The following is a 14,369-nucleotide window of genomic DNA, read 5'->3' on the forward strand; positions in this document are numbered from 1 at the left end:
ATTCAGTAGCATCTCCCTGGTTGATACAGCCTGAGAAACAGACTGTGTATCTCTGGGTTCGACCTCTCCCACTTGGCTAGGTCATCTACAACTTGAGATTCTCTAGGCTGTAGAGGAGGCAAGGCTCTACACAAGACAAGCTAGAGGTTACTGCATCCAATCAGGACTACATTTAACATTATTTACTCTCCCCTAATCAATGGCAACATTATTAGCAGGAATAGGAATAAATTGCTTCAAATAAAGAAAAATAAAAGTAATTTTTGATTATGCAACTCTACTTCTTTCTTTTTTAAAAGATTCATTTGTTTTATGAGTATGTGTGCAAGCCTGAGTGTGTATGTGTGCCACAAGTGTGCAGGACCTACAAAGGTCAGAACAAGGCATTGGACCCCCTGGAGCTGGAATTACAGGCAGCTGTGAATCACCTAACATGGGTACTGGGAATCGAACTTGGGTCCTCTGCAGGAGCAGCAAGTGCTCTTAATCGCTGAACCATCTATCCAGCCTCTCAATTCTACTGCTATTCTCCATGTATATAAAACTTCATCAAGAAAAATATTGTTTTGGTTTTAAAAAATCTCTAAATACACCATTATATACAATGTATCTTATATACTTCTCCAAAATGTCATAAAACCATACCATTTAATCTTTTAGGCTCAAAGTAGATATGACTCAAGGATAAGTGCTGACAAACTAAATACTCAGTATTTTTTTTTAAAAAACCCACTACCCAACCTGGTACGCATGTGGCATCACAACCCACAATTGGATTATGGGCCACCTCTATGCAAATGAAGGAGGTTGGCCGATTCTGCTTTAACCTAATTTCATGGTGTAGTATTTGCTAACAATTAGCTACTTTAGACAAGAACCAAGAAAAGAAAATCCTCAAACCATTTCACAGTGCAGTTTAAACAACTTTTAAATTTATAAAAATCTGGAAAAAGTTAATTTTTCAATATCCCAGAACAAGAATACTTAATTTCCAATGTCAGTTTGATGACCAGTAGGATTGCTCACAACAAAGTTTTACAAACTCCATTCTTCAAAAACCCAAGGCAGCTCACAACTGTCCTTAACTCTAGTTCTAGGAGAGCCAATGACCTTTTCTGGCCCCTAAAAGCATTGCATAAGTATGGTGCACTTACATAAAAGCAATCAAAACCATACACATAAGCACAAATTTTTAAAAAGAATATGGATATTCAATATGTTAACACTTAATTATATCTATAACCTAACATTTTATTCATTCATTTATTAGCATTATTTATTTACTTAGTGTGTGTCTGTGTGGCCTTTTTTTTTTTGAGAAACAGTCTCATTTATGTAGCCCTGGCTGACATGGAATAATCTATATAGACCAGGTTGGCCTGGAACTCACAGAGGTCCACTTGCCTCTGCCTCCCCAGTGCTGGGATTAAAGGCATGTGCTACCATACTCAGCCTAATAACCTATTTTTTTAACGAACTGGATTTAAAGTATTAAAATAAGATCCTACTATGCAATTGAAGACTGACCAAGTAGTATTTCTTTTAACACTTGATACTCGGGTGTTTGTTGTTTTTTTTTTTTAAAGGGGGGGAATAGATGTAATTGATCTTAAATGAATGGTGGCAGTAAAACAATGGAATTTGTGCTATATAGTCTTCAATGAACTGGGGAATTGGCTTGTCTATTACAAGGAGCCAGCAGGGTCTGGGGTAGGTCCCCTTTTATCTTACATATATCCCTTTTCAGAAACTTATTAGCATAATTAGGAGAATCCTCCAAAAGGAAGTTCCTTAAGTAATTTCCTACAGGATTGCTGTAGCTAAGCACTGGGTGTGGTTGGGTGTTTTCTTGGCACAGTCAACAACACACTAGGAATAGAGGGAGGGAGAAGAAAGATCTACCATACTAGATACTCTAGGTGCAGAAAGAGCCAGGGGCTCCAACCCAGACCAAGAAAGATGAAAAAATAAAAGAAGACCAGAGGAACAGGGAGTAAGAAAAAGACTTTCTACACACCCCATCCAAGTGAAAAACTGTGCAAGCTATGACTTAACCAAGTGTGAAACTGTCTCCTTCTATCTTATGTCCTCCTAGTAGAAAATATTCTTGCTTTACAATCTTAATAATTAGTCCATTATTTCTCCAATTGTTTGAAAGGTGACAGGTAAAAGACCATAAATCAACTTGTTGACCACTATTACCAAATTACAGCATTTGGAAGTAAAATTCTTAAATACGAGCTGCTTAGAACATCATGAGGCACATAAGATCGCTCAGTAATCGCCAGTTACTACTGCCTCAGCTGTCACCATCATTGTCATCATCATCTTTGTCATAATGCCATCCTTGTCACCACCCCATCCTCCAAGGGCACTCTTAGTCGTCCTCTGTTTGTCTCATTTGGAAATTTCTATTCTTGTCTAAAACAATAGAAATGAACCAAAAGTAGCCTTTTCTTATTGATATTTTCATCCCAAGGGTTGAAACAAAATATTTATATTAATCTATATATTTTAAACTTCCAGAACTTTAGTATTCATATTACCAAAATTAAAGCCATTTTTCTATTTTCCATAGGCCTCTAGAAGTGAACACTGATGCCATTTCTGGTACTTATTCTGCAATAGCCCCAGGGCTACTTCCCAGTGTGGCTCTTATGCAGCCAGGTATTTGAGACCAACAGAACTCAGCAATCCCACTTGCATCCTGGTCTTCCCTAGCTTGACTATCACGAAAGTCTTACCTTAGAGGAAAAACAGAAGCTTAGGGTTCAAGTCTCAAATCTGCATATTAACTAGAAGACAGGCAAAGCTGGTCCTGCATCAAACCTGACACTGCTAAGCAGAAATCCACAAGGGATGTGTGGGCAGTTTCTATAGCGGACACCTGGGGGCCTATTGCTATAGGTAGTCTCCTTATCATGGTAGCGCAGACCTAGAGAAAACCTTCTGAAGCAGGTGGTCTTCACAACTCGCCCAGAGATGTTCAGATCTGAAAATAACCTACGACAGTTCATCCTGTCCCTAGTCCTGCAGCCTGCATCCCTAAGGACAGAAGACACACATCTGGCCTACTATGCTGATACCAGAGGAGTATATAGGATCTTGGGCAGTATATCACAAAAGAATCTCTCATGAACCATTAGACACATATGAAAAGTGATGTACAAACATTTTCAAAGCTAGATCAAATGGGCCCTACAGAAACTAGAACCCTCAAAGTACCTTTTCTCTCCTGGTGGTTCTGGGAAGCTATATGCTCTTTGCTCTGTAAGAAACAAACAAAGAAATGAAAACTAAGAGACAAACTAGCAGTCACTTGTCAGTCTGAAATAAAAGTCACAATACTTTATCATTTTACAACATATTACCAGCTAGAAAATAATGAGAAAACAACTAATTTTCTATGCATAAGGCATCTCTCTGCATGTCTTTATTGCATTCCCTAGTTTGAAGGAAAAAAAGGTCAACTTTATGACTTCGTGAACTAAATATCAGCAAAGGGAAGCAGATGGTTTTCAGAAGTACAGAAAATTCATTGTATGTTTTTGGACACTTCTCAATGGGACATCATCCCTTACTGTAACACTAATTCCCCAATGTACAGAATCAGTAAGCAAAACTCTAAGGAAGTCTTGAAGGACAACACAAGGAAGAGTCTAGCTTAATACAACTACAATTATAAAATCCTCAAGGCTTCATTCACAGAGGTGTTCTGTGGCTCACGGAAAGTGGAACCACTTTTCCCATTGGATTTGTGGGGTAGAAGGGCAGGCTCATACAGACGTAGAGCCATCTTGTTTCCAGAACTGGAGTACTTACTACAGGGGCGAAGCAGAGACTTAGACAGGGAGAGAGACAGTGGGAGGGAGCAGCCACTGTGGAACACACGGTCTACAGAGCAGTACAAATCCTTTACCAATACAGTCCAGAGTGGAAAAGAGGAGAAAGTAAGGTGTAAAGAGGAATGAGTCAGTCACACAGATCGCAAATAAATATCCCCTGAAATATGTAAATACCAGTGCTATACCCAGTACTATCTTGTACATAATAGAAAATCTACTTTGAGAAAGTCAAAGGCTTTAGTCTATGGTCATTATAAAATGTTTTTCAAATTAAGTCATATACCAAAATCATCATTCTTACCATAAATAAGGTTAAGTTCTAAGAAATTAAGAGAGCTAAGCTTAACAACTTCTAAAATAATAGAACAGATTTAGGCAAGTAGACACAATCTAATAGAATCCCATCCATCAGTTCATAGTAACTCCTAAAAGTATGCTGATGTCACTCCTCAAACTAAGTATGCATATGGTACACATGGTGCAGTTGTAGTTATTATTTATGTTCTTTTCTATAGAAACCTACAAAATATCAAAGGGAATTATAAAACTGGAATTTATTTTGTCTATTCAAAACACTAAATACTAAAGCTACAGCCATTAATCCCTTACAAATAAATAAATAAATAAATAAAAGATAGGCTGGCAAGAGAAATACTAGCAAGCAACCCTTCAAAAGTGACAAGGAACAGAGCATGTCAAAACAGAATTAAAAAAAAAAAAAAGAATTAAAAGCTGGGTATGGTAGTACTCTCCTTTAATCCCAGCACTCAGGAGGCAGAGGCAGATGGAGCTGTGAGATCAAAGCCAGTCTGGTCTACAAAGTGAGTTCCAAGCTAGCTGGGACTACAGGGAATCCTGACTCAAAAAAAAAAAAAAATCATGTCCAGCGTCCAGCATGGTGGCACACACCTTCAATTCCAGCACCCGCTGTGTCAAAAAATGGGGGTCGAAAGTAGGGGGGAAAAAAGGAAAACCGGAATAAAAAAAAAAAAAAAAAAAAAATCAAGACTGGAGAGATGGCTCAGCAGTTAAGAGACCTTGATGCACTTACAGAGGACCAGAGTTCAGTTCCCAGCGCCCACAACTGCCTGGGCACCCGCACAGACATACATTCAGACATGCTAAAACACAAATAAATATAAATAAGTCCTTAAAAACTAATTAAAAAGATGACAAAAGCATCCAAAGTTTGGATATCTGTAATACACCTCATACAAGGGAGCTTCCTTCTTGGGCAAAGGGAGACTTGGACTCTGTTCAAATAGAGGAAATTTTAGGACTATGCAAAATTCAGCAAGAGAGACTGTAACACAAATGCCAGTTTACTACTGATTCATCCAAGCAAACTAAACAAGGAAACATTAGAATATGTCTTTGAACTAGGCAAGCTTTTGCACCTGTGTTTTGAGTACGTAAACACTTCCTGATTCTTCTTTCTTCATTAGCAGGCAATTTACTCTTTGTAGACTTATAGGTTTGCCTGACCCATGAATGGCATCAATGCAGTTGTTGGCAACTGTACAGATTCTGTCCACTAGAATCTTCACATGTGTTTTGTACTGTATCAACCTAAATTATCTGGTTCTAATTCTTACCTTCTAGATGGTATCAAACTTCATTCAAATGGCCCTGTCTTTAACACACTGTTTAGAGACAATGTTTTATTTATAGATTAAAAAGGCAACAAAGGAACTGATATCAGCTTTTAATTTCTTCTGATTCAAATGCAAAGATTTAAGGCTTTATTTAATAACTTAATGAAACTTTTCCTCAACAATTTCAGTTACCAGGTCACTAACTTCAAGCTTCAGGACTTTCTGACTTCGAAGGTCAGAGAAACCAAGGATATGGGATGGATATGGCATCCTCAGTGGACGATTCAAATATTCTTCCCAAATAGCAACAGTGTGGAGCTAAGTCCAGCTAGGACTACTGATGAAAAGGTATCAAATTACTGTTAAAGGGGCCATAACTAATGGCTGAGGAGACCCAAGAAAGAACCATGAAATGAAAAAAAATAACAATAATCTAGAGGAAATTTAATCCACATTCTCTTCCTTATCCTCTTACAGTGCTTATATCTGTCTTTATTTTCTTGAGAACATTTTTTCCCCAATTCTGCTCATTCCAAAATAAAAACATTAATGACCAGTCTTTCTCCTAAAACTGCATCCCAGGAATAATGGGGAAAACCACAAAGTAGCACTTGCCAAGTTATCTCTCTATCTTAGTCATTCAACAAATCTTTATTGAATTGGTCCCATATAGCATTGTTTTAGAATAGCAGTCCCAAGCACAAAGATTGTACTCTTTGCATTGTTTCACATGGCATAAAAATGCAAAATAGCAATAAAACTGTAAGAAACTAAGAAGGAGAAAAAAGAAAGGAAAACATGAAGTAAATCGTATTTTAAATGTTGCATGTTGGGCCTATATCTCACTTTCTGAACCTTGAACAAGGAGATCAGACAAGAAAGGCATTATCTAATATAATGAGAATTTTTCATTAAAATGACATGCATTTGACACTGACACAAACACTTCCAAATGTGCCTTTAAGTCCAATTATTACATAATATGAAATAATTGCATTTCAAAGTAAAGCTTGAAATTCGAGCAGTGGCTGAGAGTGTCTCCTCAGAGCTCTGATTTGCCTATAGGTTTTCTACTTATAGATCTGAATTCATTTTGGAAAATTAAACTGTACTCTTCCAAGTTGCTTCCTTTTGTAGACATGCTATATTTCAATAAAAGTTTGTTGTAAAAAAGTTCTATTTCTTGTTCCTTGCTTTGCCAGTCTCCCAAGATACTGAGATGTAGCTACTCATATTGTGAAAGCGTTACTTCAGCTCTCCAAAACCCTTGCTGAATAAAAAAGAAAAACAACTCCATTTTGCAAAGCTTTTCTGTCTCTGAGGAGCTGTCTCTCAGCACTTTATACATAGCACAAAAGTAACTTTTATAATTTACATAAATAAAATCCTCTAAGGCCCTCACAGAAATATACCTGGAATCAATTCTTGTTCGCACTATCCTTGAGGAAAACATTTTAACAATAAAGCATCCAAGAAGTGTGCACATATGTATAATTTTATCAAAATTAAATCTATGGTTTGACTGATGTCCAATGAGGAAAAGATTTTACTAAGTTTAGAAAAATCAATTTGGAAAGAGGATTGAAACTTTCCTGCAGTTCCTGTGTTTTGTGTACATAGACTGACTCTGGAATGGAATGTGTTCCAAGCCAGATGGTAAACAGCACCTACCTTCACTTGAATTGCACACCATAAAATCTCGCACTAGCCGAGATTTTCCCAAAGAGATTTTGGGTGAGGAGCAGGAATAAGAACGTGAGCGGATTCCAGAAAGCACAGATTCCTAAAAAAGATCATAATGTTACCAAATTACAGATTCCAGAACACAAAGGCTCCTGAGAAAGACAGCAATTTTACCAAATCACTACCTTTGAAAAAACACTCAACCTGAACATTTATTTATTTATTTATTTATTTATTTACCCTGGGGATTGAACCCAGAACCTCATGCATGCTGGGCAGGCACTCCATCGCTCAGCTACATCCCTAACCCATTCTTTATCATTTTTAAAAATTTATTGTTTTTATTTTATGTGTATGAGTGTATTGCCTGCATGTAGGTAGGTGCATCTGTGTCATGCAATGCCCAAGGAGGGCGTCAAGTCCCCTGGAACTGGAACAACAGATGGTTGTTAGCCACCATGTGGGTGCTGGGAATTGAACCCAGGTCCTCTGCAAGAGCAATCAATGCTCTTAACCACTGAGCCATCTGTCCAGCCCCTATAATTTATTTTAAGACAAAGTCTTGGTGAGTTGCCCAGGCTGGCCTTGAACTTGTGATCCTCCTGTCTCTGTTCCAACTAGCTTGGATAACAGACCTGCACCACTAGGCCTGGCAACATTTCTTATATAATCTTTTTTTCAGTATTTATTTTTTATTGAATTTTTGTGCATTTCATATAATATATCATAATCCTATTTAACCCCCTCCCCTATCTGCACCACACCCCATAACCCCCCACCAGATTTCATGCATCTTGTCATATACATTAAGGCCTATCAAGTCAAGTTTGTGTCCCCAGATGTCCTCAGTGTGAACTCATTCACTGGAGCCTGGTTAGCTTAGCCTTTTTTGGCCTCTCGCTGCTTTTTAACCATTTTCTTTTTAATGCTTTAGTAAATTCAAACTTGAGGGAATAGCTCTTATACATGAATAAGGATACCACTATGCCATTCCAACAACCTATTTAAAAATGGAAAATTATGTCAAATGACTTTCTCTGAATGTTCAACAATGAATTTGACTTGTTTTTACCTGAATTCTTTTTTTCTTTTTTGGTCAGTTTATACTGCAGCATTCATACAAAATTCTATGCTGAGATCTCTATCCTTAAAGATTATTAGAAGGTAGAGAAATATCTTCTTAAAATTCTAAGAGGTTTTAAGCTTACCAATGACCGTTTAATTTATAGTGTCAGTTACAGCCTCTAGGACAAAATACATTGGGCCAATATATACAACTCCTTTTCATCTGTGCTCACTGTTCAATAGACTTTCTACCTGTACTTCCCAGAGCGATGCTCGATTATGGCTGACTTATACAATGTAATGTTAATATTATTCATTTTTAATGACCTGCCATTTTGCTCCTGCTTTCCCAATTACATGTTATTCCAACTATTATATTTGCAACATACATAAAAATGCAAGATGGCAAGATAATTAAAACATGGTTTTCTTACATGTTCCAGAAATTTTAGATGAATACGCAATAGAACTCGTTAAAGCCATTTATGGTATTCAACTCCTATTCCATACAGGTCTTAGGATTAATCCTACCCATGTATTTTTTTTTAAGGTATCACTTAAGGTTAGGGCTAAAAGAAAGTAATGCAAAATTCTTTACTAAAATTAAGTCATCACAAACTGTCCTTCTCGATCACTGGTCTTGCTCGTCCTAAGTGAAAACACATGGTTCCTCAGAGTTCATTGGTTAAAGAGCCCCGGGGCAAAGCTGAACACAGAAGCCTGACCCAGCTTCAAAGGGCTTTGGCCCCAGCTGTCTTATCTGGGAGCGACCACTGGGCCTGGAGGCTGACTAACTGGATGTTGAGCTGTACTGTACCCCAAAAAGGCCACAAAGGGCTGCCAAATGCCATTCTCTTCACTTAAGTAATGTATGGTAATCATTATTCATGACAATGGAACTTTGAAAACTGTCCAAAACCCTTAGGCAAAGTTAGACTGGATAATTGCAGAGGCAAGGCAAACCGAGCTATGCAGGACAGTCTTCTTAAAACTGAACACGAAACTGTTTCAGACTTACTTTTCATTCCAAGAAATAAGTTTTTCACAATTCCATTCAAAATCAAAATTAGTTAGTATCAACATTCAGAATGATACCCATTTTTTCCTTTGATCATATTCATCCCCACCTCTATTTCTTATTACCCAGAATTATCATATGTCATTCAGGCTCAAAAGATATAATTGCTCAATAGGTCTCTGAGGAAAAAGGATTGAGGTTCTGTGATCAGAAGACCTTGATTTAAGTAATAACTGTGTCACCAACCTGGGGCTCCCAAGATAAAAATCTAATCATTTTCAGAGCCCCGGTTACTCAAAGAATAAAATAAAAGCATCACTGGTGTCCTAGGTGGGTTGTAACAAAATAGGGTCATACATAAAACCATTTTGTAGATTATAAGGCATGTTGCAAAAATAAGATACTATCTTAATAACCATATGTTCTTGGTAGAACTTTCGGCATCTTAGACAATGTTTTATAGTAGGGAATACAATTTAAGAAAAGTAAAAGATGATGGAAATCAAATATGAAGAAAAAATATGTTCAAAACAGAAGCTCTTTCTTTGCAAAACTGAATGAGTATTTTTAAAGTTATTTATTTATATTGTATGTGCATGAATGTTTGCCTGCATGTATGTATATATACCATGCGCCTACAGTGCCTGCAGAAGCCAGAAGAGGGTGTTGCATCTCTTAGAACTGGAGTTAAAGGTGATTGTGGTGCTGGGAACCAAACCCAGATCCTCTAGAAGAGCAGCAAATGCTCTTAACCTTTGAGACATCTCTCTAGACCCTTATTTATTTAAAACACAGACACACACAGACACACACACACACACACACACACCAAAATGAAACTGTCATATGGAATTTCCAAGAAGAAAAACTCTGTAACCCCTAGAAAAGCTGACAAAATTACTGATGTTACAGATTAGTTCAGGAAGCCAGGAATGCCCAATAAACATCACCTTTGCTTTACTGACAGCATCTGCTTCCTCACTTGGACCAGGCAGAAAGCTATGTATGCACACTGAGTTTGATCACTTGAAGAAGGTTTGTAGGAATCATTACATGAAATGTTAATGTTTTCCACATATACTCCTTGTAAACTAGTAACATACCAACCACTGGAAGAGCTGTGAAAATTAAAATGGAGTGGCAGAAACTGAAAAGCAGGCTCGAGTATATATCACACAAGTCTCCTTGACACATGTACACAAAACTTCATAGATGTGAATAAAATAGAATTTGTCTCACAGTAAAGATGACTACATTGAGAAAACATTCTGTGCATTTACAATAAGCTGAATTAATATCAGAAAGGATACCTTTGAATGCAGATTACTTGATAGAGAAAGTGATTCGGTCCTGGAGATATTAAAATCTGGCTCAGTACTGGTCTCTAAAGAGTCCAGTTCATCCCCGCTGGGAATCCCAGTTCCCAAGGAACTCTGAGAGGCGGGAGTGTAGCAAACATGTGGCTGCTCAGTACTGCCCTTCCCTTCACTGTCAGCAACCAGGGCGTCCAGGCTGGAACTAAAGCATGGGGAAGTCACACAGTGAGCACACTGACCAACATTGGTTTCTGTCTTTCTGAGTTCAGATTTTCTCGGTGTGAGATGCAATGAGCAGTCATGTAATTTCTCACCAATACTGGTTTCTAATCTTTTGTGTTTATCTCTCCAGATCTTCTGAAGCAACATTTTTGTTTTTCTTTTTATTGTACATGTATGTCCCATGGCACACATATAGAGGTCAGATGACAGACAACTTGTGCTCTGGGGGTCAAACTCAGGTTATCATGCTTGGTGGCAAGTGCCTTTACTTGTTGGGCCATCTCATCGGTCTTTTAAACATAACTTTGTTTCCTCAATGAACATTTCTACCTAGTAAAAGCCACTTCATTTACTTTACAAAAGTGTATTTGTGTTAGTTCTGATCTCACTATTTTTGTTTTGTAAATGTCATTCTTACAAGCCATATATAGTAATCATTCAAATACTGAACACGCAGATGATGCTAAGCCACTGGGCTGTTTGCAGCGTCTGTTGGGGGTGAAATGGGGAACATGCAGTCAGCATTCCCTTAGCTTCAGCGGGAATGCCAGGAGGGCAGAGGTGAGAAGAGTGGAATGAAGAGCTCACCTCAGTGTTGGGACAAGACATGGGTCAGAAATAACTTGCATGTGAAGGAGATCTTAAGGATGTCACATCTTTGGAGACTTATCAGAAATGATTATGCTTGACTACAACCCTTTCTCTCTATCTGACTTTCATAACCATCAAGTTAAAAGGAAAGAATTTGACCTTCTACTTTCCAGGTTCAGTTCATCATAACGTCTACATTATGAAACACTCCAATGTAATGGCCCACAGTGTTCACAAGTGTGTTAACACGGATGCACTTTTAAGTGTATTTTTCCCGTGGCTGCTTCAGTGCTGGAGGAGAGGTTTTAATTCAGCACCACACAGGAAAACCATCTTGACTTTGAACTATAAACAACCAGAAGATGAAATTTTGAATAAATCCATTTAATAAAGGACAATCAAGTTCACAAATCACGCGATTCTTAGATAGAGTTTTTACTCCGTGCTTCTAAAGCAAACCTTAAATCAGTTTCTAACCCTGAGCCATTCTGTGGGCACAAGGGGGAACTGGGAGGCTTGTAGTAGCTCCAGGCCATGGTTAGCCTCAGTGAAGGTCCCTCCTTCAAGAACCCACTGAGGATCCTTACCTTGGCACTGAGCAGAAGAGGGAATTGGAGGTGCCCTTCAACTTGACTGTCTCTCAACTTGTGATCTCTGTACTCATAAAACTGACCATAAGTGATTGGCAACCTGTAATAATGTCCCACTTCAGGTACAAGCCTTTCCAGCTATGGTCCAAGTTTCTCCATCATATGAACATCACCCTAAATGCTCCAGTATCACACTATTTTCAACTAAAAAGGATTTCCATTTCTTCTTCCATTAATCCTAATTAAACTGCTACTGCTATTCACTAAACTATGAAACTGTTACTACTCTTTACTAAGTGGAAGATTATTACAGATTGCCAATTGCTTCCGGTCAGTTTTATGAGTATAGAGATCACAAGCTGAGAGACAGTCAAGTTGAAGGGTACCTCCAATTCCCTCTTCTGCTCAGTGCCAAGGTAAGGATCCCCAGCGAGTTCTTGAAGGAGGCTACTACAAGCCCTAAGTTACCAGTGGCATAGACGATGTTTTCTCCAAATTCTCATATTACAATCAGATCCCACCAATGGGATATGGAGTCAGTTCATTAGGTTAGGACCAGAATTTTCCTTTATAGTAACATAAAAAGGAAGACACCAGAATAAATTCCACATGCCATTGCAAAAACTTGGCTTAGGGGCTGGAGAAATGGCTCACCAGCTAAGAACATTGGCTGTTCTTGCAAAAGACCCAGGTTTAAATCCCAGCACCCACATGACAGGTAACAACTGTCCGTAAGTCCAATTCCAGGGGATGTGACAGCCTCTTCTGTCCTCCCTGGGCATTGCACGACACGATATGGGTGCACTTACATACATGTAGGCAATACACACATACACATTTTTTTAAAAAAGTTTAAATTTGGGGGAGGGGGAGCGTACTGAAGAGTTGACTTGAAATAGTCTCTTTTTTAACTGTAGATTATGATGAAACAAAAAAGAGTTTGAAATACGTAAGTTTTAAAATGAAGCAAATACTTCTTTCCTATCACCTAGGTTTTTGTTAATACATTAAAATGCCTGTTTTATGGCTTATTTTTCCTTTGTGGCTTCTCAAAAGAACAATGGACTTTAAATGATATAATGCTACATATTGTACAGATTTCACTAAAATGCTGTTTTTAGAAAGTTAATTTTAATGGTAAATATAGTCATAGAAGGAAAAGACTTCCAAATAAATAAAATATAGAGGATGAATGTCTTGTCACGTGGGAAATACTTGTGTGACAGCAGTTCCTCTGATAGCACACCACTGAAGGCAGAGTCACTAGACATGACTGACACATTTCATCAAAACCTCCTCTCAGCTCCATCTGTCACTGGCAAATGACTTTGTCTTTGCTAAACTTTCATGCAGGAAAACGGAGTCGTTGAAATGTGCCCACAGGTAGAGCTGAAACTAATAAAATCATTGGACATTCTGACTGATGGAAAATCTACAGTGTTTTGGCTTTTCTGCTACCACGGATATGCTAAAGAAAATATTCCCAATTTGATAGGATCAAAAATGATATTTATTTTGCAATATATGTTAACTATAACTAAGAAAGAAGAAATGTGAAAATGAACAAATTAATTGCAAAGATAGATGATAGATAGATAGATAGATAGATAGATAGATAGATAGATAGATAGATAGATAGATAAGGGGGGGGAGAATTTTCCCTTTGGGAAAGTAATCCATTATCAAGAGAGAGAACATGCATGTTCTTTGTGATCTAAACATAGCCATATGGGCTTTTCCATATTGAGGAAATTTAGCTATGAGTTGAAATACATGAAAATAACCATGACATCTGCCTGAGTCAACTGTGTATAAGCCACTGCTACTGTAAGGTCCCTGCAACTGTCTTACTAGGATTTCAGATTGACTTGAATGTTATGGTAAACCTATACTTGCCACACTTCTCAGAAGTGTTCGTGTGGCTGTGCACATATGCCCCATAACAGTAAGTTGCCTCGTTTTACATTCTGTAAGAATGAAATCTATTTGTGGGTTACATTTTTGGCTCAACTTTATGCTTCTGAGATGCATATTAGATAGATATAGATTTGTATTTAATTCATTTTCTTTACAATATTTCATTTGCACAATTTAAATTATGTGTAACTGTGTCTACTATTCATTCAAGTTATTTCCTGCTGCTATAAATGCTTATGCATGCGTCCGCTGATACACAGTTGTGAAATGTCTCTTCAACTTTACAAAATAATGTCAAATTATTTCCCAAAGTTGTTAATAATGCTCTCAATTGCATATAAGAGTTGCCATGGTATGCATATCACCAAGACATGGTATTTATTAATAGACTTTTCAGTTTCTATCAATGTATTAAGCACAAGGTAGCATCTCATTGTAACTTTCTCCTATCGCATTTTAATTGGCTTTCTTAAGTGTCTCACTTTCAAATCAACAAATGTAGATAATAAAAAGGAAGCAACATTTTG

At 37.7% G+C, this 14,369-nt stretch overlaps 1 protein-coding gene across 3 annotated transcripts in view; it reads right to left on the bottom strand.

Annotated features, from left to right (window-relative positions):
• Nucleotides 1–14,369, bottom strand: part of Arhgef28 (Rho guanine nucleotide exchange factor 28) — a 373,543-nt gene that overhangs the window by 98,375 nt on the left and 260,799 nt on the right. For all 3 annotated transcript variants that reach the window (XM_029566139.1, XM_017799469.2, XM_017799470.2), the window contains 3 exons: nucleotides 10,517–10,724; nucleotides 7,112–7,223; nucleotides 3,226–3,268 (listed from right to left, as the gene is read on the bottom strand). In XM_029566139.1, coding sequence (XP_029421999.1) covers nucleotides 3,226–3,268; nucleotides 7,112–7,223; nucleotides 10,517–10,724 — 363 coding nt within the window. The remainder of the gene's footprint in view (nucleotides 1–3,225; nucleotides 3,269–7,111; nucleotides 7,224–10,516; nucleotides 10,725–14,369) is intronic.

The sequence above is a fragment of the Nannospalax galili genome, unplaced genomic scaffold (genome assembly GCF_000622305.1).
Source record: "Nannospalax galili isolate Female #2095 unplaced genomic scaffold, S.galili_v1.0 scaffold898, whole genome shotgun sequence".
NCBI lineage: Eukaryota > Metazoa > Chordata > Mammalia > Rodentia > Spalacidae > Nannospalax > Nannospalax galili.